The following is a 27,855-nucleotide window of genomic DNA, read 5'->3' on the forward strand; positions in this document are numbered from 1 at the left end:
GCTATTTCACCCATTTCACAGATGAGGAGATTGAGGCTCAGAAGGATGAGGTGAGTTACCCAAGGTCGTGCACCTGGCAGGACGCCCAGCCAGAGCCAGGCTCTCTGCCTCGCGTGCACCTGCATTTGGTCCAAACCATTTTGCCAGCCATGGTGTTGTGATGTTCAGATTCTGGAGGAGGAGACCCAGGCTCACGGGATGTCCCTGAGTTCACTGAATGTCCCTTGGCCTCCGTAATCGGTGGAGCCAGGATTTGACCCCAAGGCTGTGAGAGGAGCATGCGCCCTTCCCGCCGTGGCTGGTTGCCCTCTGGATGGGCACACGCCGCTGACTTGGCGGGTGCTTAGGGCTGCTCATTTACTTGCTCCAACAAATAGCACCGATGCCACCCCATGCCAGGCTCTTCATCTTTTGGATGCGGAGGGGAGGCGGGCAGTGGTGAGGATGAAATGAGATTGGCGGGGGATTTTCTCTGACTCGGCTGGAGGAGGCCCGTCTTTGCTCCTAGGAGACTTTTCATCTGATGGTGCTTTTCCAAGTGTAGACACCAGGTCTGGCTTTACCACCCAGTGTCATCTTGGGGACACTTCTCTGCCTCTCCAACATTGGCTTCCTGATGGGAAAACTGAAGATGACCCTTTTCCATTCTCAGGGTGTCTTACGGACCAGGGGAGAGAATCCAGGGAACGTTGTCCCCACGGGCACTGAGTAAGGACCGAGACCTTGAAGGGGCTTCTTTCCATCACCACGAGGAACTCACTGTCTCCTTGTCCCCATACCTCACCTGAGCACTACCCTTGGTCCACCCTCAGTCCAGATGGCCAGCCCACGGGCCCTACGCCTTGGGGTGGCCCTGGAGAGAGTCTAGCCCTGGATCATCCACAGCGCAAGAGGAAGGCAGAGTCCTAATCCCCGTGGAGACTCTGGGGCCACGCAACTCTGCACCCCTCAGTGACAGCTGTGACGAGGTCTCACCTGGAATCCTGGTGACTGAGCTGAAGTCCACCCCCTCTGCTTTCCCCCTTCCTTCCCCTGTCCCCTCCGGGTCTGGGCAGATTAATTATTTCAGTGTTCCCAGCCCCAGGGGTTGGCGTGGAGTTTTGGAGACCCTCCAGGAATCCTGGCTGGGTGTGGGGTGTGGGGTGTGGGGTGAGGGGTGAGGGCCAACAAGGAGGGAATGAAGATGGTCTCATGCTCGCAGGGTGGCCACCTGGGGACTGACTTCCACCCAACAAATATTCCGGACCCTGTCCTGCACTCCCCAGGCCCCCATGCCAGGTGCAGGGGTGCATGCTTTGGGAGGCTGAGGCAGGAGGATCGTGAGTTCTAAGCCAGCCTCAGCAGCTTAGTGAGGCCCTAAACAACTTAGTGACACCTTGTCTCTAAATAAAATATAAAAAAGGGCTGGGGATGTGGATCAGTGGTTGAGTGCCTCTGGGTACATTCAATCTCAGGTACCATAAATAAATAAATAGACAGATAGATAAATAAATAAATAAATAAATAAATAGCAAGCTGGAGTCATATGACCAGTTCTGGCCAATGGCCTGTGAAGGAAATGACACTTGTACTCACCAAATGTACCTCCCTTCCCTCTTTTCCCTAGATGGTGTCCTCCGAGGCCATGTGTTCTAACTAGTATAGAAACATCATGGAGGAAAAGAAAATCCTTAATCACCCTTGAGATTTGAGGGTGCTATAGTTTGGATGTGATGTGTCCCCTAAAAGCTCACTTGTGAGACAATGCAAGAAGGTTTGGAGGAGAAATGACTGGGTTGTGAATGAATCCCCTGGTGGCATTCACTGAGTGGTAATTGAAGGCAGGCAGGTGTGGCTGGAGGAGGGAGGACTTTGGGGATGAGCCTTTGGGGCATATATTCTGTCCCTGGTGAGTGCAGTCTCTCTCTGCTTCCTGGTGCGATAACCTGAGCCACTTTCCCCTACCACGCTCTTCCGCCATGATGTTCTGCCTCGCCTCAGGCCCAGAGCCATGGAGCCGGCCCTCTGTGGACAGAGACCCTTGAAACCATGAGCCCCCAAATAAGCTTTTCCTCCTCTGATTGTTCTTGTCAGGTCTTTCGGTTGCAGCAGAAAAATAAAAAGCTGACTAAAACAGGGATTACCCATCTCTGCAGCAGAACCAAGCCTATCCTGGCTAATATGACAGGATCTGTGTCAGGAAAACCTGCAGAGATCCCGAGAGTAAAGGTCAGTCTTACAGGCAGTGTACCACGGTTCCCTAAGGCCAAAGTGACCACCCCTGGGTGATAATACTCTCTGTGCAGTGTCCTGTGTCATCCCTGTAAGAGACCCCACTCTGTATGAACCCATAGACCAAGGACAATGGAAAACTTTGCTTCTGGCACCCTCCTGGGTCTGCTGAGTGAAGGCCACAACAACAAAACAAACAAATATGACCAGAATCCCATCGTCCAGAGGATTTTAACAGGCTCCAGAGTTTCATGACATTCTATTCCAAAAGTCCAAGATCACTTGACGCCCTAAAGACCAGGAAACCCTAGAGCAATTCAGAAGGGAAAGGCACTGGACAGCTGCTGACCCTGTCATGAAGCAGGCGCCGGAACCATCAAGACCTTCAGGGGCCATCAGAACCGCACTCTGTGAGGTGCAGGTGGACAGGCCTGAAGAGAAGGAAAAGGGAGCAATTCTTGGTGGAAATACAAGTTATGGGGAAGAACCAGATGGAAATCTTATAACTGAAGCACGCAATATCAGAAATGTTTCCAAAACTCACTGGATGAGGTCAATAGCAGGGGAGAGATGACTGAGAAAAGAGTCCTCGAACCGGAGGACAGATTCAGAGAAACTGTCTAATCCAAACAATAGAGAAAAATTATTTAAAAAAAAAAAAAAAAAAAAAAAAAAACAAAACAAAAACAGAGGCTCAGAGACCTGCGTGACCCTAAGATGCCATTGAAGTCCCCGAGTAGGAAGAGTAAGAGAGACAGAAAAAATATTTTGTAAAAATAATGGCTGAAAATTTCCCAAACAATGAAAAGACACAGATATTTAAGATGACCTCCCAAATGCACAGATATAACTGAATCAAACTTTTGACAATGAAAGAAAAGTCTTTAAAGCAGTTAGAGGGAAAAAATGTTCAAATGATTGCAGATATGTCATCAGAAACCACGGAGCCCAAAGATATCGGAACACCTCTTCTAAAGAAGACAGCCATCTACCCAGAATCTTCTCTGTAGAAAAATATCCTTTATGGGCTGGGGTGGGGCTCCATGGTAGAGCGCTGGCCTAGCATGTGTGAGGCACTGGGTTCGATCCTCACAAAACATATAAATAGATAAAAATAAAGGTCCATTGAAAACTTTAAAAATATCCTGCAGAAATGAAGGCAAATGAGAAAATCTGGGGTGAAGAAAAATCCAAAGAATTCTTGACCATGGGAATGCACTAAGGAAATGTTAACATAAGTTCTTCTGACTGAAGGAAACTGATCCAGAGGGAAACTTTAGGAATAAAGACAGAGTAACAGAAATGTTGGATATCTTGGTAAATATAACAGATTATTTTTAAGTTTTTTAGAACATATGATTAAAAGTATCCAATTGCCCGAGAGGGATCAATGTACGTACATTAATACATACGACAACTACAGCATCAAGTGTCGTAGAGATGCTAGGTTTTCTTTTGTACTTCTAGGTAAAATATTAATTCCAAGTAGATGGTGGAATTTAGGAATGTTTATTATATCCCTAGACCCATCGTTAAACAATAATATAAAGAGGTATAGCCCAAGCGCCCTTAGCTTACTAAGATAACACTAAAATAGATTAAAATAACTCAAAAGAAGGCAGCATAAAGGAAAGAGAGAATCAAACAAGAAGAAGTTACAAACAGAAAAATGTAAAATGACAAGCCCAAATCTAATTACACCACTTATTGCATTAAACATAAATGGCCTACATACAGACCTTACAAGACAGAGATTGTCAATTCCTGTTAATGTTCCCTATCAGAAACCTACTAATTACCTATATAATCAGACTCTAAACATTTTCAGAGTGTGTATTTATGAAAAGCACACTTGTTAAATAGTCATTTGAATTGTGATTTTCTTGATGGTATTAACTTCCTTCTCTAGATGGTCCCAAACGTTCCTATGTCAAGTGAAGTTATCAAGGAGCATGTCCTGTTGTCCCCCCTTCCTCACCTGCCCCCAGAAAACCTTTATAAGAGACATTTCTTTACTATGCATCTTTCTATATTTCACAAGTTTATTCTGAAGTTGTCATTTATATTATTGAATAGTTTCCTCTTTGGGAAGACACCAGGTATAAATTGCTTATAATATTTGAACCTTCTCTTAGCAAGTTCCTTATTTTCTCAAGGACATCGATATTTGTAACTCCTCGGGTTTCTTGTTTTCCTTGGGCTTCCTGGAAGCTCCAGGATCTTCCCCATAATCTTGGTGAGTATTCCTACCAGAAAAGGTCCAGCCATCAAGTGAGTTTGTGAAATGAGACGAAAGACAGTTGATTGGGTTTCTTAATCCCATGGTGGTATGTAATCCCCACGCCCCCTTGGAGGTTGGTGCCATCGTTAAGTCAGTTCATAGATGAAGGGGAAGGTGAGTCCCCACTGAGGTTTACAGCGCTCACACCGGATTACCCAGGGGTGGCTTCAGGATGGGAATCCCCTGCCACAGGAGGTTGTCAGGTGGCTCTGTGACCTGAGAACCACTCTCTTGAACTGTTGGCAGATTGTGTACAGAAAGCCATCGACACAGAGGATGCTCACCCTTACGGACTGGGCAGCTGAAGTGCTGGCTTCACAAAGGAGGGGGCCATCTTCAGGGACAGGTGAGGCCTGGCCCCAGGTCCCAGGGAAAGCAGATCGGCTACCCCAGCCCTTTCCTGAGCCCTTCCTCCTGGGAGTATCCCCTCTGCTGTACATGACCAGCACGGCTCCTGGGGACCCACAAACCCCTGCTGCTCCTCGAGCCCAGGCCCCTCTTCCGGAGGCCAGTCTCCTGCGAGCTCGAAGCTCTCCCTGGAGATAACTGCTCACCGCTGAGCGTTTCCTGGGAGTGGAACAGGTTCAGCCTGACAGAAGGATTTTTTCCTAAATTTCCCAGATAATGGGCCTCACTCTTCCCTCCTCTGCCATACAGATGGGCATCCAGACCCCGTGCACGCCTCGAGGAGGGCGGAATGCTCTTCCCGGTTCTTGACTTTGGCCCTGAGCCTTGCCTTGGCCTTGGGACGTTGGTGATCTGACAAGAGAGGCCTGAAGTAGATAGTGAAATACATGGGACCGCGGTGCCCTTTGAACCCTGGTCTTCTGCAGCCATGGCCCCGTGGCTGCCCTCTTCACGGCCCCTGGACCCCACATCGTCACAGCTGCACTCGGAGCTCGGCTCCCGGTGCGAGTTTTCTCCTGCGATGGGTCCAGCACCACCCCCGCGTCCCCTCATGGTCTCTGCAGGTCAGGAGTCTGCACGGCGTGGCCGGGGACCCTGCAGGGGAGTCCCCAGGCTGAGGCCCGGGGTGGTCAGGGCTGGGGCTCATCTGGAGGCTGGACTGGGGGGAATCGGCCCCCAGGTTGGCTGAGAGAGTGGCATCGGCTCCTTGCCCTGGAGGAGTGAGCGCCCCCTTCCTTGCTGGCTCTTGGACACGGGTCACCCCAGCTCCTAGAGGGTGTCCTCACCTGCAAGCCACGCGGTCCTCTCCCAGCATGGCAGCCCACTTTGTTCAGCCATCAGCTCCAGGCTGCCGTGATGGGCTCTGGTGACACGTGACACAGTCACCAGGGTGAGGCCTTTCCCGTCACCCTTGCCAGATGTGCAGCTGCCGAGAACCCGGGGTGGCCAGACCCCAGCAGCCCACAGCCCGCAGGAGGGAGAGCCAGCGGTCATGGGCCCAGGAGTTCTCACGTGGCTTGTCCCCAGGCTTCGCCGTGGTGATGGCCGGTGGCGGTTGATCTTCTCTTCCAGAGCACGTCCTCCTGCTCCCGCGGACCCAGCTCCGTGCTGCGGGGGAGGCCGCCACAGTGGACGGAGCTTTGTTTTGGTTCCAGGTGAATCTGAATTTCAACCTCGGTTCCTCCCATTTCTAGTTGGGGCCCGGGGACAATGACCTCACTCCCTGGGTCCATTTCCTCATCTGTGAAATGGGACCTGCGAGGCCTGCCGTGTCCCGATGGCGGAGGCCACAGCTCCGGATGTGCTGCAGGACCGCAGCCCCTCTGCCCCTCTGCCCAGGGGAAGCAGGTGGAGAGGATTCTGGACAGGGCCCCACGCTGTGCTGCCTGGCTAGTGTCACTGCTGGGGAGGACGGTGGCCTGCAGGAGTCTCTGACCCTGGGTGGACTCTCAGTGTGAGCCAGATGGCAGGAGGCTGCCCTGCCAGGCTCCTGTGGGCACCACCCTCAGGCAAGGCCCCGCTCCAACCCTCCAGCACCTTGGTGCTAACATGTGACCTGGCCCGCTTCTCCCTGCCACTGACCCGTCACGTGACTTGGACCAGTCACTTTCACTTTTGGACCTTGATTTCCCTCCTCACCTTAGGGTTAAACTCCCACTTCGCGAGGTTGTCATGCTGATAATGTGACAAAGGCTCTGGCTGGGCCATCGTGGGGCTACGGGACAGGCTGCCCACCTATGTGGGTTGCTGTGTCCCCTGCCGCAGGGCCACCAGGACAGCAGCCCCTGTCTCCCCTCCACACCTGTGGCGGGGGCCGGAGGGGACCGTGCTGAGTGCTGAGCCCCAACTCCACTCCCTGCTCCCTTGGAGGCTCGGGTGGAGGCTCTGTGTGCCAGGGCACCTTGCTCCCTGTCTTTCTCCCAGAGGCCACAGCCCTTGGCAGGATGCCACACTCCAGCAGCCCGTGGTGGGTGCCATAGGGTGAAGGTGTCTCCCAAAGTTCATGTGTTGGAAACTTAATCCCCAAATTCATAAATCAAAGGTGTAAAATTGGGGGCCCTTAGGTGAAGTCATGAGTGTGTGCCCCCCTGATGGCATGAGTGGCTTTATGAGGAGAGAGACCTGACCTGGGTCTCTGTCCCTCCATGTGGCTGTCTGCCTTGTTATGACATAGCAGGAGTCCTCACAAGACGCCACACAGATGTCTGCAGCGTGCTCTCAGACTTCCCAGCCTCCAGAACTGCCAGCCAAATAAACCTCTATTCTTTATAAACAACCCAGTCTCAGGGACTTTGTTACAGCAACAGAAACCAGATTAAGAATGAGTAGAGGACACGAATAGGAACAAGAAAAAACGAGCCTTTGGAACCACCAAGATGTGGGGCTGGTGGTCACCATATTCTGTCATGATACAGTAAGCAGTCTTTATTCCCATGGGAAGGATGGGACAGCTGAGGGATATGACTTGCTTACAGAGGGGACCTGGCACCAAAGGTGGGATTTGGCCAGAGGAGGTACATTTTGATCTTTCTGGGGGAAGCACAGAAGTGACAGGTGCTCTGAACGCAGGCTTCTTGCTGCCCCTGGGGGTGAGTCTCGCTCCCCCAGTGGCAGCTGTAGATGTGGCCAGAGGAAGGAAGATGATTCTCTGTTCTGGGAGGACCAGAGTCTAGACTCCACTACCCAACAAGTGGGACTGTACTGAGTGTCTGTCCTGTGTGTCCCTCCCACTCGGTGGCTCCATTCATCTGCTAGCCCAGGACCCTGTTTCCCCTCACCAGCTCTTGTCACCTGAGGAAAGCCCGGGAAGCTCGTCCACCATAAGGAGAGCGTGACAAAGGAGCCGGTGGACACTCTCCGCAGTGTCTGTGGCAAAGCTGGTAGATCCACGCGTCTATCCCACGTCTGACCCCCTTTCCTAGGCAAGTCCCCTAAGAGGGTCAGTGAGCGCGCTGGAGCACGGTGGCAGAAAGCTCCAAGCTCTCAGGCCGCTGGGCCTCCTCCAAGCCTGCCTTCAGCTCAGGCGACTGTGATGGTAACGGGGGGGTCCCTAGAGGGTGTCCAGCCTGCTTTCTAAAAATGAAAACTGTCCCAGGACCCACGGAGGCTCTAACGCAGAGCGAGGGTGGGGTCTGACTGGCTCTTGGACTCTCCTGTGTCTTCCTGACTGAGTGATGGTGGCCTGGCGGGGGAGGGGGAGGAAGAGGGACAGACGTGGGATGGATCGAAGTTGGGAGCATCAGTTGCTGGGACTTTGCAGGGGGGGGGCAGGGACCCTGCATGGGGGAGGGTCCTGGTCTCAGACCCTGGGAGAACCCAGCCTCCCCCTGGGTCCTGCCATGGAGAACCAGGCCTGGGCCGTGTCCGCTGAGGTCAACAGGAACCCTTGACCTTGGTCAATTCTTCATATATGATTCCTCTCCCAAACTGCCCTACTGCCCTCTTCCTGTTTAGAAGACCGTCCAAGGAAACCAGAACCCTGGAAAGGCGTGCAGACCTGAGTTCAGAGCCAGGAGAACACGGGTGGCATGGACTCTGCTAGCCCCTGCCCAGGTCCCTTCACATGTCCCTGAAATGCTGCGAAGAGCTCACAGCGGCTCCTTTCTTGCAGAATTTCAATCAGAGCTGCTGGACACGCAGGTGTCTACTCAGCCACCCGCACCCCAGGGCACCAGTAGCCAAGGACGGGGAGGGCACAAAAGGCCACCCCACGGGCTCAGCAACTCCCAGCCCAGGAATCCCCACATCAGGTGACATGCCAGCTTCCAAGCCCTCTTCCGCCTCTCGATCCTATATCCCGGGAGAGAACTCAGGAGGTTCTAAGCTTAGCGACAGGAAGTTTGTTCTGGTGAAGGGAACCCAAGTTCCTCTCCTCCTCTGACATCGCACTGTTCCTCTGAGCTCAGAGCTGCTCCAGCAACTCTATCTGTTGATCAGATATTGATTAGGCACCAACTGCATACTGGTAGCTGCTTAGCACTGGGGGACTCAGTGGGGTGCGAGAGAGTCCCAGTTCCCACCCTGACCTTCTGTCCGAGGTCAAAAGGCTTCCCCGATACCCCTCAGCCCCCAGCCCCGAATGGCAATCAATCGGTGGAGGACACGGAACCTTTAAAATGCTTTTAATTTCTTTTAATGTATAACGGTTACGCCTGAGTTACAGAGGCAGCGCTTACAAGCAGCAGGTAGTTAAAGCAAATACCAGTTTCTCTTTCTAGTCTACTATTCCATATAGCTGAATAAATTATGGTGCGATTATATTTAAACACATACCCTCACGCACACGCACACACCCATGCACACCCTCTCCACGCACACACTCTTCCATGTGGAGGAAAACTGTTGAGAGTCAGACACGGGAGCAATGGTGCTGCCGTTACAAGGAAGGAGGAATGATCTAGAGTGTGAAATGGCAATTTCCCAGGTCGGGGGGTTGGCCATGTCCAAGTTGACAGAAGAAGCCTCCAGTACACAGGTGTCTTGGAACATTCAAGATGGCGGCTGGAGTGCGCCCATTTGGTCTTGGCTTGATGCTTCTGCAGGAGGGGAGAAGAGAAGACCTGTGTACCCCGACAGCATCCAAGATGGAAAGACACATTCAGGAGCTTGAGGAGAACACCAGCCCGAGACAAGATCCAGAGAAAGATTTTAGCTGGCAAACATGGAGTTCTGGGTTGAGGTCCAAGATCCGAATCCCACAATGTTTCACCAGCTCCATCTGAGACAACACTGGGTTGCTGGTGGCCTGCTCCAAGTCCAGGACCTGTCCTGTTCTCCAGCCACGGTCAGGTGGGACATCTGACCTCCGCCCGACTTTGGGCCAACCCACCTCTGTCTGCACTCTTCTCTCTCTTTTCCTTATTCCCCTATTTCTCGGCTTCCTCTGCTCTTTCAGTTCCTCTGGCAAAAGAGCATCAAAAGTGAATCAAGTAAAAAATAAGAGTAGAAGAGCATACCTCGGGTCTTACATGTCACTTTTTTTTTTATTCATAGCAAGAGAGAAAGACCAAGTGAAAAAACAAAGCAACAAAGTGAAGGAACTCAACAGAGCCCGGAATGCATACATAATCTGGAACACACGATAGGCAGATATATCCCTACAGATGGTCCCTGGCACTAGCACGACACACACTGTGGGGGTTTTCTTTCCTTTTTTTTTTAGTATATATATTCATATATAAAAAGTCAACTTCCTATAAACAAACAGCACGTCACCACGTTTCCAACTAATATCCAGTGGGCTCAGGAGAGGAGCCCCCGTAGGTAGGACCAGTAGCTACTTGGGACAGTTGGAGGAGACACCTCTTCTCTTGCTAGGGACTCTATTTACAGGGGCGGGTGGGGTTGTTTCTGGGCTGGCCTGGCCACTGGACTTCAAGGCCTTTTTTTAGGCTGTGGTCAACCCCCAGGGATTGAAGCTTCGAGCCTCTCGTCCAACCAATATCACTTTCTCGGTGAAGCTGCAAGCTGCCAACACAAGGTCCAATTTTATAGACTGAGTTGGCTAGACCACAGATACACGGGGTTTTAGGGAATATCTGCTGGGGGTTAAGGGTCCCCTGGAAAACCAGTAAGTACCATTGTCTACCGAGACGGTGGCTTGGGAGAACTCCGAGGTGTTGGATGTAATGACAAACCGCTGGGTTGACTCCCAAGCAGGTCTTGATTTTGTTTCACAGTGGGGGCAGATAATCGGGATTGGTCCTAGCATGGGAATGTCACTATTGGTGCTGGGCTGGGCAGTTTTGATGTCACCTGCCTGAGAGCCCTGCTCCTGAGTCACACAGGCTGTAAAGGGACTCAGACGTGTTCTGAGCCGGGCCTCCAGGGAAGGATTGGCCGTTAAGGAATGTGGATGAAGATGGCGTGGTGTTCTGAGTGGCCTTCTGGCTGTGACAGCTACAACAGCGTGGACTGCACTTCCAAGGGACAACAAGATCTTCCCTTTTGTCCAGAGCTTGAAGAACCCAAAGTCTCTTTGAGTGGACGCTCCAGTTGGCTGAACCTGACGGGCCACTGCTGTCCGGGTGCCCACCGCCACCAAAGAGCCCATTTGTCCTCAGTTATCAATAGGTCGCTCTAAACCGCAGGGTATAAGCCGTCCTGGTCAGGGCTCAGGACTGGCTTGGTGTGATCAGTTCTCATGAAGAGAAACAGGTGAGCATGGTCCCACAGGTGACGTCCATGCGGACGAGTGTCCTAGCTTCTTGTCCATTTGGCTCTCCAGGAGGAGGGACCTCGGGTGAGCTCCCAAAGCAGCATCCCTTCCCTCTAGGAATGTCTCGCTGGCTGAGGGCAAGAGGCCTGGACTGAGCAAACAGGTGGCTTCAGGTGCCCAGGTGGGGACAAGCAACAGGGTCCAGTGTTTGTGGATTCCTGGCCATGTCCCCCATCACAAGTGTCCTGTAGCCGGCCGCACTGGTGCAGGTGAGCTGAGCGAAGTGTAGGAGAGGGTGAGGGTGAAGGTGGACGGTTTCCATGAAGGTGAAGGTGGGAAGCGCCCGGGGAGGAGGGGTAGGGCGTGAAGCAGAGGCCCCGGCTCTTGGGAGAGCAGAGCTTGAGGAGGCCGCTGGAGTGCTGAAGGCAGGAAGGAGTCTTTTCTCCTCTTTTCTAGAACCTTCTGCGTCTCCCTCTGCCCAGGCCCAGGGTTTGGAAATGGCCACATGCACCCAGGTCAGCTGGACCCCATCAGGAGACAGAGGCCTCTGGGCCCAGAGCGAGTCAGCGCTGAAAGATGGGTGGGACCAAAACGCCAAGGGGACTTGGCAGGCTTATCTGGAGGGCAGGCAATCCCTGCCCAGCCCAAGACCCTCCTCCGAAGCTCTGGCGGAAGCCCTGCATCTCGGCCCATCCGGGGCCCGTGGCGGGAAGATGGTGGCCTCTCCTGCAGCAGGGTGCAGGGTGGGCTCCTGTCTCTGAGGAGCTTTCGTGGGGATCCTGACTCCAGGGATGTGGACGTGAGGCCAAGGGCTGGAGCGTCTGGCCTCCATGGCTGGCCGCCCTCCAGTGAAAGGGTTTTGGTCAGGAAAGTCCCTTCCGGGCCCACCTGGCACCTCTTTGCTGGTGACTGTCCCCTCTCTGTCCCATCCGACCCTGCTGAGGAGGGAGCTGAGCAGCTTCGCAGACCCCCCCGGGGTGGACACGGCTGGAACTGGGCTTTGGTTGAAGAGCCTCTGCCTCCTGGAGCCTGAGGTGGGTCCTGGCGCCCTGGGCCAGTAGATGTGGCCGCAGGTGTGACCAGCCTGCCGCCCCCACAGCCCCGGCCCTGGTCAAGCCTCTGCCCTCTCCCCGGTCTCCTCGAGGGCTCAGCAGGGCTGTGTGGGGAGGGTCCTGAAGCCCTCCAACGTCCTGGGTGAAGTCGAGACCGTCACCCTGCTGACACCCTCGGGAAGACCCTGGGGTCCCCTCTGCTGGAGCCGCTGTGTCCTGAGGAGGAAAGAGCTGTGGTTCTGGTGCTGAGCCAAAGACCCGCCGTGGCAGGGGGGTTCCCAGCACTGGGAGCTGACGGGTCACCCCACGCTTCCCCTGCCCTCTGGCCAGGGCACCCCACCGCAGAACGCAGCCCACAGGATGGCATCGCCGGCTCCGCCCCGCTCTGGGGCCGAGGTGCCCTGTTTGGAACGGGCCTCAGTCTCCACCCTGGGTTCTGGAGGTCACAGCAGATCTGAGCAGGGGACGTTGCAGGTTGGCCTCAACCTTCTGGGAGGGACTCCAAGGGGCCACTGAGGGTCCCCAACTGCAGGTGACTGACAGGAGGGCTGCGCATCTCCAGAGGGCTGCTTATGAGCAGGGGATGGGCTCCCTTCCTGGTCTCCCGTGGCCCCAGGGGGATGAGGGGGACTGAGGCGGAGGCTCAGGGGTCAGGAGGGGGTGGGCTGGGCCTCGGGCTGGGGCAAGTCGCCCCAGGAGCCTAGTAGGCCTGGCCAGTCTCCACCGGCAGGAGTCCCAGCACCGCGGAGTGCTCCCCGAGCTTCATGCGACGCTGGGTGGACAGGCTCACGTTCTTGGCCAGGTAATCGACAGCAGCTGGAAAAAAAGAGAGAGAAACTCCTAGAAATGGAGGTTCTCTTGGTCTATCTTCCATTTACTCCATCCATCCATCCACCCATTCATCCATCTGTTCATCCATCCATCCACTCATCCATCTGTCCATCCATCCATCCATCTGTCCATCCATCCATCCGTCCACCCATCCATCCACTCATCCATCCATCCATCCATCCACCCACACATCCATCTGTCCATCCACTCATCCATCTGTCCATCCATCCATCCATCTGTCCATCCGTCCATCCACTCATCCACCCACACATCCATCTGTCCATCCATCCATCCATCTGTCCATCCGTCCATCCACTCATCCACCCACACATCCATCTGTCCATCCACTCATCCATCTGTCCATCCATCCATCCATCTGTCCATCCACCCACTCATCCATCTGTCCATCCATCCACCCACATATCCATCCACTTATCCATCCACCCATCCATTTACCCCTCCAAATATCCATCCATCCATCCATCCATCCACCCTTTGGCCATCTGTCCGTCCATCCTGGCCTTCTCTCCCTCCTCCCCCTCCCTCCCTCCATCCACCTCTTCCTGAAGCTCTTCTCTCACCTCCTCCCCTACACTCGGCACACAGTCACCTAACATTTAATGTTTATAGCTTTCTCGTGGGTTCTGTAGGGACAGAATACGGAGGGGATCCACAGTGTCGAGGGAAGAATAATTGCCTCTTCCCACCAGCCCTCTGCACACCCCAGCTGCGGGGGATGACCAGGGAGTCCCTTGAGTCCAGGGAGCAATGCCTGCTCTGGACCCTAGCCCAGCTCATGGATGAAGCCAGGCAGGACCTCACACAAACACCAAGGCAGCTTTGTGGGTGAGCTGAGGGGACCGACAGGAGGAGGAGCCAGGGCTCCCGAGGTGCAGGGAGCCGAGCCTGCAGCCTCTGGTCATGCAGAGGAGATGGATGAGCATCTGAGGATGTGTGTGCGTGTGTGAGTGAGTGGTGTTCGTGCAAGAGCAACGCTTGTGTTCACGCCCACATGCATGAGTCAGGCACACCTTTGGGAGTAGATGACAGAAAAAATGGCTGGGCTTGTGCGGTGCTATGTGCCGAGAGTTGCACCTGAGCCAGGTGCACGTGTCTACCTGTGTCTGGGTGCAGCTGTGATCAGTGGCCTACTCCTACGTGGGCTCTGGCTACCCTCAGTAAGGCCAGAGCAGAAATCAGGCCTGACCTGAGAGCTCCCAGGCAGGTGGCAGAGGCCTCCTGGGACCCAGAGATGCTGCCCCTGAAATCCCCTGGGACCTCGGGGTACCTCACTAGGGGACTAGCATCCAAGGCCCGGCCCAACACCCACTCCAGCCCCCGTCCCCAGGGGTCACTACTACGTTTCCCACTGTTGGAGCCTGCTGCCTAGAGCAGGTGGGGGCAGGTGATGGACACAGGCTGAGTGGGAGGGCAGGGGCCTCCTGGACAGTAGCTGCTGGGGGCTGGATCACCTTGTGGTTCCAGTGACCCAGGTTCGAGTCCAGAACCTGCCGACTTCAGGGCCTAACACCTCACCACCTGAGCCTCGGTGTCCTTGTCTGTAAAATGGGGCTATTTATTACCCCACGGAGGCTGCAGAGTCCACCGAAGGCTGAAGGACACACACAGGTGTGGTCAGCTGGGCCTCACCCGTCATGCCGTGAGTTCGGCCATCGCTGGCTCAGTGTGGTAGGACCTGAGACTGGGACTTGGTGAGCAAATGTGACCTTTGAAAGGGTCAGAAAGGAAAGTGGTGACAAAGAGGCGGCCACCTCCTGCTCATGTGGCTTTGGGCAAATCACTGTTCTTTGGTACCAGGATTGACTCAGGGGCACTCGGCCACTGGGCCCCACCCCCAACCCTGTTTTGCATTTTATTTAGAGACAGGGTCTCCCTGAGTTGCTTAAGGCTTCACTGTTGCTGAGGCTGGCTTTGAACTTGTGATCCTCCTGCCTCAGCCTCCCGAGCTGCTGGGATGACAGGTGTGGGCCACTGTACCTGGTGCAAATCCCTCTTCCTCTCTGGGCCTGTGTCCCCATCTCTAAATGGGGAGAACAGACTCCAGCCAGCTCCAGGCTGCTGTGAGGAGGGTCACATGAGATGACGCTCTTCTGGATGCTGGGCACCGAAGGCCTGGGCCAAGGTCCCCAGGTTCCTGAAGGATGTACCAAGACCCTGCAGTCCCTGGGAGTGTCAGGCCTGTGCCCTGAGCTTGCCAGGCTCCAGGTGGGTGGTAGGAGGGTAAGCCCCTCCAGGGTCTGAGGAGCCCCAGGGGCAGCCCACCTCCCGGGGCATGGAGCAGAGGGGCTGTGGCCACGCCGTCTCCCCTAGCTGGGTGCCCCGCCAGGAGGATGTGGTCTCAGCGGGGTGATAGGACAGGCAGGAGGAAGAGCTGGCAGTGCCCAGAGCTCGGCCCCGTGGACCCGCTCACAGCACCGCGAGCTCTTTGGTCACTAAATTGTCACCCCAGCTCTTTGAGGCGGCTGGGTGAAGAGCCCCTTCCACACAATGGAGCTGACGTCCTGGGACCAACTTGCAATGTTACACAGGTCCCAAGTCGGGAAGCCAGCCAGACCCAGGCAGCCCAAGGCCCCCTCCCCAAACCCCACAGCGTCCCCAGCGGCCCCTGCAGAATGACCGGGGAAGAGTGTGTGGGGCCCTCTCCACCCGAGACTCACGTGGGTCCACTCCTTCCCCAGGCAAAGCCAGTGACATGTCCAAGGTCACACGGCCAAATCAGGTGGCCTCTCCCCCGTCACAGACTCTGCTCCTGCCTCCCCGTGTTCCACACGCACTAGGTGGACATGATCCCGTTTAATCTTTCTTTTTTTGGTACCGAGGAATGGAGCCCAGGCTTCCTGCTCGCAGTAAGTGCTCTGCGCTGAGCTGCGGTCTGGCCCCGTTTAATGCTCCCAGCAGCCCCTGTGCCTTAGGAGTGATGGCCCCATTCGGTAAATGAGGACCCAGGCACAGTGATGGCCCAGAGTCACACACAGCATGTGACATGAAGGAGCCTGAATGGTCCCTGGTGTACCTCTAGCCATTCTGCCTCCTCCTCCACTTCTCTGAGCCACTGGCCCGTGGCCCAGCACACAGTAGGAGATTGCCCAGGTCCTGCCCAGTCAAGGTGGCCAAGGGGCCATCAGGAAGCCACACCGGCGACCCAGCCAACTCCAAGGGCACCCAACGTGCCTGCCTCTCCAGGGTGGAGGCGGGGCCGATGAGGGCAGGGCTGTGACATTCCTCATTAGGGCCTCTGTCAGGCCCTCCCTGTCCCTCTGTCTCTCCATGGCTCCCTTCCCCGGTCCCACGCCCGCGCCTGGGCTCTAAACGTCTCAAATTAGATTAATCAGGCATTGGCAGGAGGGTGGCCGCAATGCCAACCCGTAAACAGACACCAGCCGTCAGCGCTGCGTCAGCCGCAGCCCCAGAGGAGGACCCGTCCAGACACAAGTTCTTATTAGACTTGTCAGATCGATTAAAATTCTCTCCACACTCCTGAGCTCTATCAGTGCATCATTAGCTCAGCCCTGGCCTCTGGGAACACCAGGGCCAGATTAATCTGCTGCGCGCCCCATCTCCGGCCCCTGCCCCACTCCCTCCAGGGACAGGGAGGGACAGATAGATGGACGGACAATGGCCCGACAGGAGAAGAAGGTGTGACTGTGTCCCTGGGAAGGTGGGAGGCTTCGAGAGGACTCGGCTGCACGGGGGTTTGGCCACGTGTGGTCCACACACACCTGCGGTGGCCCTCCAGAGACGGAGCACACACCAATAGCTACCACTGGTGACCTCAGGCAGAGAACCTCTCTGGGATGCCGTTTCCTCACCTGTGCAAAGGAATCACCACGTGCTGCCCAGGGTGGCCGTGGGGATGGAGGGCAGGCCACAGTAGATGCTCAATAAATGGTCAGTCCCTTCCTTCCCACACAACCTGCTGTTTCTACCTTGAATCAGTGTACTCACACGCTGGTGATGCACTCCGATCTCAGTGTGCATCTGTGGGTGTGTGTGAAGCTGTGAACACGAATCGTGCACAGGAAGGCCTAGTAGGTGTCGGTAACTGAGCGTCTCACACAAGCTTATGGCTTTGGGTGGCTGAAGTCAGGAGACCCTGAATCCTCCATTCTCCTGCTGTGGGACCTTGGGAAAGCTACCTGGCCTCTCTGAGCCTAGTTTTTAAATCTGTAAGTTGGAGACAAATCGCTTTGAGAAGTACATGAACAAGGAACATGGATTTCATCCAGTGTCCCCTGGACTGGACTCATGCCCAGGCAGGTGTGAACGGTCACAGGTGACCCTGGGCACACGTGGCAAGCTCAGAATGCGTGACTCTTGACACACACCACGAGAGCCCAGCCGCAGGGTGTCCAGTGGCCTGTGGACATGGGGCAGGTTAGAGTGGAGAAGGGGGTCTGCCCAGGAAGCCAAGGGCAAGGGAGAAGGCCCCAGAGGAAACTGGAAGGCAGCAGAGCCTCGTCCCAGCCCCTTTCACAGGTGGGAGGACTGAGGCTGCAGGCGTCAAGAGCCCACACCAGCGGGCAGCAGTGGTGGGGCTGGGGAGGGTGGCCCAAGAGGAGCTCCGAGCTCTCCCTGGAGGACCCATCGGGGAACTGGAGTTGGAGGGGCAGGAGGAGGAAGGGGGAGAGGAGGGGAGAGAAGGGACAGGGCTCCTCTCGCCTCCTGGGCCCCTTCCCTTTTGATCCCCTCCCCCGCTCCCCCGCGCTGACTCCGGGGTTAATTCTATTTCCGAGCTGGGCAGGCGCCCTGGAGCAGGGCACGGGCTCCGGGTGTGACTAACGCCTGCCCCGGGCCGGCTCTTGATCAAGAGCATGTGTCCCGCTCCATGCAGGGACATGCGCTGGGTCAGCGGGTCGCCAGGGCCCCTCTGGGAGCACTCCCGTGCACACGAGTGCACCCTGCTCCTGAGCACACACACGTGCTCCCATGCACACACATTCGCACGGTCACACACAGACACGCCACACGCGTCCCCCCCCACACACAGATTCAAACACATGCTCCCACCTGAAGGAACAGCGGCTCACACGTAGGCACACCTGCACACGCTGCTCCTTCTGCAGAACCACGCGGCGACACGAGCACACGCACACCAGGCGCACGTGCACACACGGACTCGCTCGACCCCACGCACACACCTGAAGGCACATTGGAAACACGGGCGCGCGTGACTGCCACTGAGGCGCCCGTGCATGGGTGCACACGCGTGTCCGTGCACACAGACCCCCAGGTGTACCGTGCGCACACGACGCCCTTCCTACGCAGGTGTGTGTGGAGTCGCCCGCCCACGTTCCCCCACGTGCTCACGGCGCCTCACACACGGACACACAAACTCACCCGCTCTACGCAGATGCCAACGTACTAGGACACACAAGCCTGAACTGGGTCACTCGTGGTGCCACCGCCACACTCACCCAAATATATGTGTGCACAGGAGCGGGTTCACACACGGGCAGGGCCACAGGAGAGGAGTGGGCAGGAAGCGGTGCGCAGGCAGGAAGCGGTGCGCAGGCCGGGCGGGTGGAGAGGACGCCCGGGGTCCGAGGCCTCACCCCCTCCCTTCGCCTTCTGATTAGTTTGACACCAGCAGGTGAGGCCCTTGCCGGGAGGTAGGGCAGGAGGGGCCCGGTGACCTCTGACCTCTGTCCCGTCTGGGCCTGCCCTGCCGCTGGCCCCATCGGGCAGCCAGAGGCCGTGGCCAGGTCCGCCCTCCCCAGCCTTTGGTCTGAGAGTCTCCTGTCCCCTGTCTGCAGATGGGTTCTGAGAGGATGGCAGCGGGGGCGGGCAGGGGACAGCAGGCAGCTGGGGACACCAAGGCTGAGGGGTTGGGCTGGATGCCAGAGATTCACACATAGCTGCCCCAGGCTGGGGACAGCACGGGGCAGGGCCTCACACTGTGCCACCAAGCTGGCCACCACTAGCCACACGCTGGCTGCTGAGCACTCGAACGGTGGCTAGCGCAGCCAGGGAGCCAGATTTCAGAGGTTTGTTTAGTTTTTATCTAATCTAGATTTGAAAACCCATCGTCGACTTAGTTATTTCATGGCTGGGAAACTTGTCAGTCTATCTGAGCCACCTGAGTGTGTAAATCTACTTCTCAACTGTAAACTTTATGAAATTTCAATATGGAGAGAGCATTTCTGTTCTTTTGCCGTCGTGGGGAGTGAACCCAGGGCTTTGGGTGCCAGACGGCACCCTGCTCCTGAGCTGTCCCCAGCCCTGGGCTGTGCTTCTGATGCAAGTTTAGTGTCTGAATTAAAATGGAAAAACAAAACGAAATGAAATAAAATAAAACACAGTGCCATCAGGTAAAACACGCAGCAGATATCAAAGCCCAGCATGGAAGACACAATGCAAAACCCAAAATTAATAATCGTATGGGGCTGGAGCTGGGGCTCCGTGGGGGGTGCTTGCCTGGCGCATGTGAGGCCCTGGGTCCCATCCTCAGCACCACATAAAAATGAATAAATAAATAACTAAAATAAAGCTATTGTGTCTGTCTACAACTTAAAAATCTTTTAAAAATGATAATTTTATGTGCATTACATGTTGACATGATCATCTTTCAGATAGATCAGGTTCAATAAAATATGCCAGTAAAGGTCATTCCGCTCTCTCTTCTCTGTTAATGCTACGGAGCCTTCGGGGCTGTGTCCTGGAGGAGTTGCACCGGGGCCCGGGCAGGAGACAACTGGACTTGAGGCTCGGCTCCTTCGTGGAGACCCACTCTGCGTCCCTTCTGGACCTGGTCTGCCCATCTGTGAGGTGCCCCCCCCAGGGGCCCGGGGACACTCACTCTGGCCATACTGGCCGTACTGGTAGCCGGCCACAGGGTCCACGCCGTAGCCGGTGGTGCTGTAGGTGGGCGGGCAGTAGGACTGGGAGGTGGGCAGGCTGTCTCCAGGCTTGATGGCGTCGGCCCTCTGGCTGCAGCTGCCCGAGATGGAGGAGGCTGAGTCCAGGCCGCCGTGCAGCGGGGAGATGGAGAAGTCGGCCTGCGGCTGCGGGGGCACGGCGCTGGGGCTGCTCAGGATGCTCATCACCTGCGGAGAGACGTCAGTGCCGGGGACCCGCCCACTAGGACGGAGGGCACTGGGGCCTGGCCTGGCGGGCGCGGGGCGGCCTGTGCTGGAGCAGACCCCTTGAGGTCCCTGCAGCCTCCTGCTCCCCCTTTACCTGGTCTGTGTCCCCTTGGGAGCGACAGGGCTGCCGTCTACTGCTCTCCTGCCCACGGCCCAGCCCAAGGGTCCCCCTTCCCCTGAGTCTAGGGCAGGGCAGGCCCTGGCGCACCTCTTTGTCCCCATGGCCTGGCTCAGGGGTCACCCCGGGCCTGGCTGTCAAGGGGCCAGGAATGTGTGTGTGAATGAATGAACTCATGGGGTGCGGGGTCTCCCCCTCGTCAGGAAGCCCCCCCTGGTTCAGGACGGCACCTGCCCCCAGACCAGGCAGGCAGAGCAGCAGGACACTGGCCGAGCTTCACCCACCTCTCTGCAGAGGCCAGCTGGGCTCTGGACTCCCGGCCTTCCTGCCTCCCGCCCCTGCCCCTCCTCAGCATATGGCCGGTGCTTTTACTGTATCTTATTGGGGGGTGGGGGGAGCAGGGTGACTGGGGACTGAAGCTCGCCTCTACCATTGAGCCACATCCCCAGCTCTTTTTACCTTATTTAGAGACAGGGTCTTGCTGAGCCACCCAGGCTGCCCTTGAACGTGCCCTTGAACCTCCCGCCCTCTTCCTCCTCAGCAGGTGTGTGTGGCCCAGCAGCCAGTGCTTCAGGTAGCTTCCTGGGGGCCCTGTTTTGATTCTGGCAGCTCCCTGATGTCTGTGACCATCACCACCTCCCTACTCGGCCCGGGGACAACCACTGGGATGTCCCCTCAGTGCTGGCCCTGGGACCGACATGTGGGGCTTGTCTAGAAACCGAGCTTAAAGGAGCTGGGGATGAAGGTCACTTATTCATTCAACAAACAGGCACCACTAACAGCTGGCCCGGCCCTCAGAGCCCTGGGACTTCAGAGGACAGAGTCCTGGTGCCTGCCCCAGGTGGGGAATGGAGGGAAGGGTCCAAGCCTGCTTGGGGATGTGACACACAAGGGCCATCAGGGCAATGGAGCACTGAGGGACTGGACTGAGACCACTCAGGGCCGAGGAGCCCACGGAGGGCGTCCCGCCAGCTCAGGGGTCCAGGAAAGCTAAGCAGAGTCACCTGCTGAGGAGTGGCCCCAGGGGACAGCAGAACAAGGCAGCGCCAGGGCAGACCCTGGGGAATGAGAGGGCAGCCTTCCCACCAAACCAGGGGAGGACAGACGGATCCTGTCTGCAGAGCCCAGGACTCCAGTGACCTCCTGCCACGGCCACCCATCTGGGGAGGGAGGGCACCAGGTGGGGACAGTTCTGCTATCACCAGCCCCGCTCAGAGCAGAGGCTCCAGACGCACAGCCCTGTTCTCTGCCTTTCTAGAGACCTTCCTCAGGGGACAGCGGGCTGCGGGCACCTCCTGAAGAGCCCACCTGCCCCGTACGCGCATGGCCACAGGATTGGCTCGGGCCGGCGCAGAGGCCTGGATCCCTCCTGTGGGAACCTCGGGGGTGTCCCTCAACTGCTGTGACCATCTGTAATCCTCAGGGAAAAGGGTGACGATGTTCTGACACCAGGGTAGCTAAGGACAGAGTGATCTTGGCATGGAACAGGCTTTGCCTCCTTGGTGGCCGTCCTTCCTGCCTCCTGACCACTGACCACGCTACCTGCCCAAGCCAGAACCCCATGGACAAGAGTGGGGCGGAGCCAAGATGCCCATTTCTCAGAAGAAAAGACTGAGGTCTGCAGAGGCCGGGGCTGCCCCAGATCTCAGAGCAGGTCTGCAGGCCTGCTGTCCAGGCCCAGGCTCCCCGGCCCAGGCTCCCCCGCCCCAGGCTCTCCTGCCCCAGCTTGTGGCAAAGCGTCAGGACAGACCCTCCAGGCCGAGGTTCCCAGAGCAGAGAGTCCCGGGTTCCTTCTCTGTGTTCCCGGCAGCCTCCACCTCTGCCCCGTCCCTGGTCCCCACTCTCAGGGCCAGGGCCAGGGCCAGGGCACTGCTGGGCTGTGGCCTGGCTGGCCTCATCTCCTGTACCTGTGGGGATCCCATCGAGGCGTCCAGGAACCACTGTGTGTCTCTGGGTTCTCAAGAGGGAGCTGGGGAGGGTCCTGGAGAGGCTTCACTGTCCACCCAGGGCTGCAGGCCGAGCTCTGCAGTGGAGCCGCTGCTCTGCCCGCACAAGGCCCTGGCTTCCACCCCCAGCACCAGGGGAAATAATAATAATAATAATAATAATAATAATAATAATAATAATAATATATATTTAGAGAGAGAGAGAGAGATCATAGCCTGGTTTTGGGTTGCAGACGCAGCTCAGTGGCACAGCGTTTGCTTAGTAAGCACGAGGCTCTGGGTTCAATCCCGGCACCACAAAAAAATTAAAAAGAAAAAAAAAAAAGAAAAAGGCAGGAAGGAAGGAGAAAAGAAGGATGATTCCTCCCCCTCCATTCCCTGCCCCACACAAACATGGAACCTGCTCCCTCCCCCTGGGAGAGGAGGAATGGGGACGGGGGAGGACCAGGCTGCTTTGGAACCGGCTGCAGCTGTGCCTGGACCCCGTACTAAGACAGAGATCTGCACAGAACGGCCACCAAAGGGACCGCACCACTCAAGAATGACCAGTGGCTCCCAGAACCTCCCCTTAAAGGCTTCTTGTGATGGGACCTGTGCCAGCCTGCCCCAACTCCTCCCCGCTTTCCAGCCTTGTAACGCACAGCCCAGCAATGCCAAGTGTCGTTCCCCTCCTTCCTTCATCTATTCATTCAACAAACATTTCTCAGGGTGCCACCGTGTGCCGAGGTCTAGATAAGGCGGCGGGGCTTTCTGAGGACCGGACGGAACGTGTTTGACCATCTCTACCGCCCACAGCCCACACCGTGATCTGGGAAAAGCTCTGTTGAATCCATGTGTATTCAGTGAGCACCTACTATGTGCCAGACCCTGAGCCAGGCACTGGGGACAGAGCAATGGATGATGCTGATTCCACACCCTACCCAGGGAAACTGAAAACAACCAAGGGTGTGGATAAATAACCTAATTTCTGATCCTGCTAAATGCTGTGGATGACAAATAAGGGCATGTGGTGGTTGTGGGGAGCCAGGAAGACACCCCCGACACACACACCCATGAGGGAATATCCAGCAAGACTGAAAAGGACTAGCCATGGAAGATGTGCAGGCGAGCTTTCCAGGCAGGGGCATCTGCAAGTGCAAAGGCCCTGGGGTGGGAACACACCCAGCAGGTATAAGAAATAGCAAGAAGGTCAACGTTGAGAAGAAAAATCCTGGCAGCTGCCAGGCGTCCCGCAGCCCTTTGTCAGGAGGGGCTTGTGTGGTGCCCAGTGGCTCAGAAGGCCTTGGACCCTGGCCGTTAACAGGCGGCTCAGAAACAGCTTGGGCCCAGGGAGCTTTTCCTGTAATGGGATTTGCTCAATGGGATTTGCCCTGGAACATCAAATCAAATCCACATCTGGGGTAGGTGTGAATGGGGGATGCGAGCTATCGGCTCAGTCTCTCCCAGAGTCCCCGGAGGCCTGCGGATCAAAGGGCTTCCATTTCATCCAACCCCCTGTTTCCAGGCAGAGCTGCTTCCAAACAAATGGGACAGGACCCAAGTAGAGAGGAGGGAGGGGGTGCTGCCGAGAAAGCCAGGCCCCAGCCGTACCCTGGTCACTTCCAGGGCTCCCCAAGCAAATGGGCTATTACTGCCCCCATTCTGCAGACGGGGAAACTGAGGCAAGGGGATGTAAACAGACCCCCTGAGGTCACGCAGCGGGAATTGCAGAGCGGGGACTTGCATACATCTCCTGGATGCCCAGCTCTGCTCTTTCCCCACGGCGGGGGGGGGGGGGGGGGGGCGCCGAGCTGAGCTGCTCAGAGCCCCGCCAGCCCAGGTGGCCCTCTGCCAGCCTCGGGCTCGCCCAGGGACCTCTGGGAGTCCCTCTTTGCCCACAGAAGCGGGAAGCGTTTTGCCCACGGTGAGGGGCCCGGCTGAGGTCTGGGGCCTGCAAACTTTTGAACTTGAGGAAGTCCTGGCCTGATGCGGTAATCCACCCCCTCAAGAATGCCGCGCCTCTGCCCGGGTGGGTTTGCCTTCTTCTCGGTGACCTTGCTCTTGCTAATGTATTACTTCTTGGTACGTTACCGTTACTAACTCAAAATCAATACCGACCTCCACATCTGTAAGGTTTTATCTGAAGGCAAATCTCGGGGCTGTCCGTCAGGCTGACTGACAGCCGTCCCTTCCTCTCCCTTCCCCCCCACCCCTGCCCGCCCCCCCAGCCCCTTCCTCTCCCTCTGCTCCAAATCAGTCCCAGCCCGGACCAGACTAAATCAATAAGGGGCCAGCCTCACCCTCCCTTCCGCCCGCTGGGGAGAGGCTGGCTGGTTTCGGGGGTGGGGACCCCCCTTCCTCAGCCTCTGCTCACCCCCCTCCCCCGGGACGCGCGGCGCGCTCCCCTACTTTAAAAGAAGGGGATGGGAAAATGTAATTAATTCCCTCCGTTCCTGAGCTGGCCCCGGGGCCTGGGACGCGGGGACTGAGCTGGAGGTCTGCACCCTGTGTGATAACCGAGCGTGGCTTTGGGAGCGCGGCTGCAATTAGAAGGGCCATCGCCACTGTCCTGGCTCCGTGGCAGGATCCGGGTGGGTGCAGGGGGGCCTCGGCAGGGTGCAGGGGAGGAGGCGGCGCAGGGACCTGAGCCTGGGGGGCCGGGCCCTTGACAGCTGGAGGGGGAGGGGCCTCGAATCGGGCCAAGGACCCCTGGGATCAGCTGCAGGTCAGGGAGCACCCCTCCTCACGGCTAGAGGGGCACCGAGGCCCTGAGGGGGACCCGTGAGGGCCCTCGGTCAGTCGGTGCTGGGCCGGGGGCTTCTCTAGCCGCCATGTTCCCCCGTGACTGCTTTCACCTGCCGGTTCAGCCTCAGTCTTCCCGTCTCTACAGTGGGAACGGCAATGACCCAGGCCGCCTGTGGGGTCACGCAAAGGACTAAATGAGTAAGTGCACAGGGAGTGCCCCAGAGGGGGCCTGGCACCCGTCTGTCCCCAGGGAACCCGGCTGTCTCCTCCCCTGCTGGCTCCCCTCAACCCCTCCCCATGGGGACCTCCTCTTTGTCATCGTTGCTTCACAGGAGGCACCTTCTGGAGGAGCATGGCTCGGCCCCCAGGACAGGTCTGCCACCCCCCAGAGCCCGGGGTCACTCCGACAAGACACCCCACCTGCATGTGTGTGTCCCTGGAAGGCAAGTGGCATAGGCAGGCACGGGCCCTGATGGCGAATCTGTGACACCTCCCCGTCGCCACCTAGCCAGGCCTGAAGTCCACAGACCCCTCCTCACGCACACCCCGCGGAGCAGCTCACGCCGCCCGCCCCCGGTGCACGCACCAGATCAGAGTGAGCAAGGCTCAGACAGCTTCTCCTCACAGCCCCAGGGGGGCCGTGCGATGGACCTTTTTGCACACCGACCTTCGGTGAAACTCGTCAGATTCACTTGCACACGCACATAGCCCAGTGCTCCCCTGAGACCCCGAGGCAGCCTGGAGGTCACCGCTCAAAGGGGAGGAGGACTGGCCGAGTCCCCAGCAAGCAGGCCCTGCCGCGGCCCACGGGGCCTTCCTGTCACTCCCTCCTGTCCCCTAGCCTGTGCTAGGCTGCGAGACACCCATCGACCCGGCTCGCCAAGGGCGTCTCCTCTGAGCCTCAGATCCAGCTCCAGCCCTGGGCCCCATCCTGCTCTCTCGTCCACTCGGCTTCCATGAATGTCGAGGGGGGGACATCTGGGGACAGCCTGCTCCCATCGTCAGGACACGGCTGGCCAGGAAAGGAAAGCGAGGCGTCTGAATTGCACGAAAATGTCTTCATGGGCCAAGAGCCATCCGCAGGCTGGGGGGACCTAGGAGTCCCAGCCCCAGCTGGCCTGCTCCCTGAGCCCTGGAGTCGACTCGGCAAGCTGAGGGCAGGGGAGGCAGGCAGGACTGCTCCCCCGTGTCCCCTCAACCGCTGGGAGTCACTGGGTTCTGGGGCATCAGGTACTTTTCAAAGGTCCCAGGTGATTGTAATGGGTGTCATCATCACCCCCACACCGTGGGACAACACAGGCACACACACACACAGAGACCCACGGACACCACACAGGAGCACACAGCACCCGGGTCAGGCCAGCAGGGACTGGGCACGGGGAGAGCCGCACGCACAGGCTGCGGGGCCACCACCCACCCGCCTGTGTGCATGCCCACGCAGCCTCCAACCCCGTCCTCCACTCCACACACCCTCCTCCAGCCGCCAAGGGATGTCCAGATACACATCTTGGGCGCATGCACACACACACACACACACACACACACACACACACACTTTCACTGGTCCCCTGCCTGTCCCAGCTCCACGCTGGGATTAGTACGAGCGAGAAATCACCCACCCGGGCAGCGGCCACTCTCTCCCCCTCCCCCTCTCCCTGGCAGTTCTCTGCTAAGAGGATCTGGCCCCCCTGCCCGCCCCCTGTGGACAGCAGTAATGGGCTTCGGGTGCTGACTTGGAGCTTCCAAACGAGATTTCCTGCAGGTCTTCCTGTCCCCCGCCCCCTTCCCCGCCATCCCTGATGGCCCTCACCCCTACCCCCTCCGCCCCCACCCAGGCCTCACACAGCAGCCCCCACCAGCCAGGGACCAGGACCAGTGCAGCTGTCCCCACCCCTCTCTCTTGTCACCCCCCAGCTTCCACGGAGGCCTTTCTAAGCTGCTCCTGCCGCTCTCGGGCCTGAGCACAGCACCTTACAGTTTGCAAACCATTTCCCTTGGGGCTCGAGGACTCTGTGACTCCACTTTGCAGATGAGAAACTGAGGCTGGGGGGCTGGCCTCGGTTACCCCAGGGGTGAGGGCAGGCGTGGGCCGGGGCCCTTGAGCCCTGGCCCCCAGTCCCAGGCACCTCGCCAAGGTCTACTCTCACTACCAACAGCTCATTCATCCAGGCTTATGCCAGGGTGCACACCACGGTGCGTCTGTGGTGTGTGTGTGTGTGTAAGGGCTGCATTGGTGTGTGCGCGTGTGTGGGGAGGTGTCCTGCTTTTCCCTGAGGACAGCACAGGTGCAGGCTGGGCAGAGGCCCTGGGGTGAACACCAGGTCACAGGCTGTCATCTCTGACCTGGTGGGGACTCCCCACTCTCCACCCCCTCAGGGTCTCTCTTCACCCCCCCCCAAGTTCAACCCACCAGACAGGAAGGACTCCTGAGGCGGGCTCTGTGTGAGAGGGGGAAGCAGGGTGGGGTGGGAAGGGCATCATTTGTGAAATTGCAGCAGGACAGATCTAGGTCAGACGTTGGTAAGAACCTCCTGATGTGGACAGAGATGCTGGAAAGCCATGCAGAAGCCTCACTGGGTGCAGCCTGACCCAGAGGCAACTTTTCAACCTCATTGCTGCCAACCCGCGGCCTGGGTATAGGTGCCTCTGGCCCTGGGTGCTGCTGCACACATACCTACACACACCTGCTCTCTGGAGCACTGATACCCACCCCCACAGTGCTCTCTCGCTCTCTCTCTCTCTCTCTCTCTCACACACACACACACCCACAAATTCCCAGTGATTGACAGGATGGCACTCTCTAAATATCTGGAAACATCAAGACGGATCTAGAAAAACTAGATGGAGATTTTTGACCTCACCCACCCTGGGCGGGTCCCTTGGCCTCAGTGCCAGGATGGGTCCTAGGGCTCGGGCCGGGAGGGTGCTGGGAGTGGTCGGAGCTGGGGGACTCAGAGACCATCTCTGATGGTGCGATAACGGCCCGGCCCCCGGCCGGGGATTAGAGCGACACGGGCTGCCGGG

The 27,855-nt window shown here is 57.4% G+C and overlaps 1 protein-coding gene across 4 annotated transcripts in view; it reads right to left on the reverse strand.

Annotated features, from left to right (window-relative positions):
• Nucleotides 1-9,029: 9,029 nt before the first annotated feature.
• The window catches only part of PAX7 (paired box 7), a 91,733-nt gene continuing 72,907 nt past the window's right edge, over nucleotides 9,030-27,855 (reverse strand). For all 4 annotated transcript variants that reach the window (XM_081306009.1, XM_081306008.1, XM_081306011.1 and 1 more), the window contains exons 8-9: nucleotides 19,758-20,004; nucleotides 9,030-12,925 (exon numbers count right to left, since the gene is read on the reverse strand). In XM_081306009.1, the coding sequence (XP_081162135.1) occupies nucleotides 12,810-12,925; nucleotides 19,758-20,004 (363 nt within the window). In that variant the 3' untranslated portion in view covers nucleotides 9,030-12,809. The remainder of the gene's footprint in view (nucleotides 12,926-19,757; nucleotides 20,005-27,855) is intronic.

Source organism: Spermophilus citellus (genome assembly GCF_964194105.1).
Source record: "Spermophilus citellus genome assembly, chromosome: 9".
NCBI classification, from domain to species: Eukaryota; Metazoa; Chordata; class Mammalia; order Rodentia; family Sciuridae; genus Spermophilus; species Spermophilus citellus.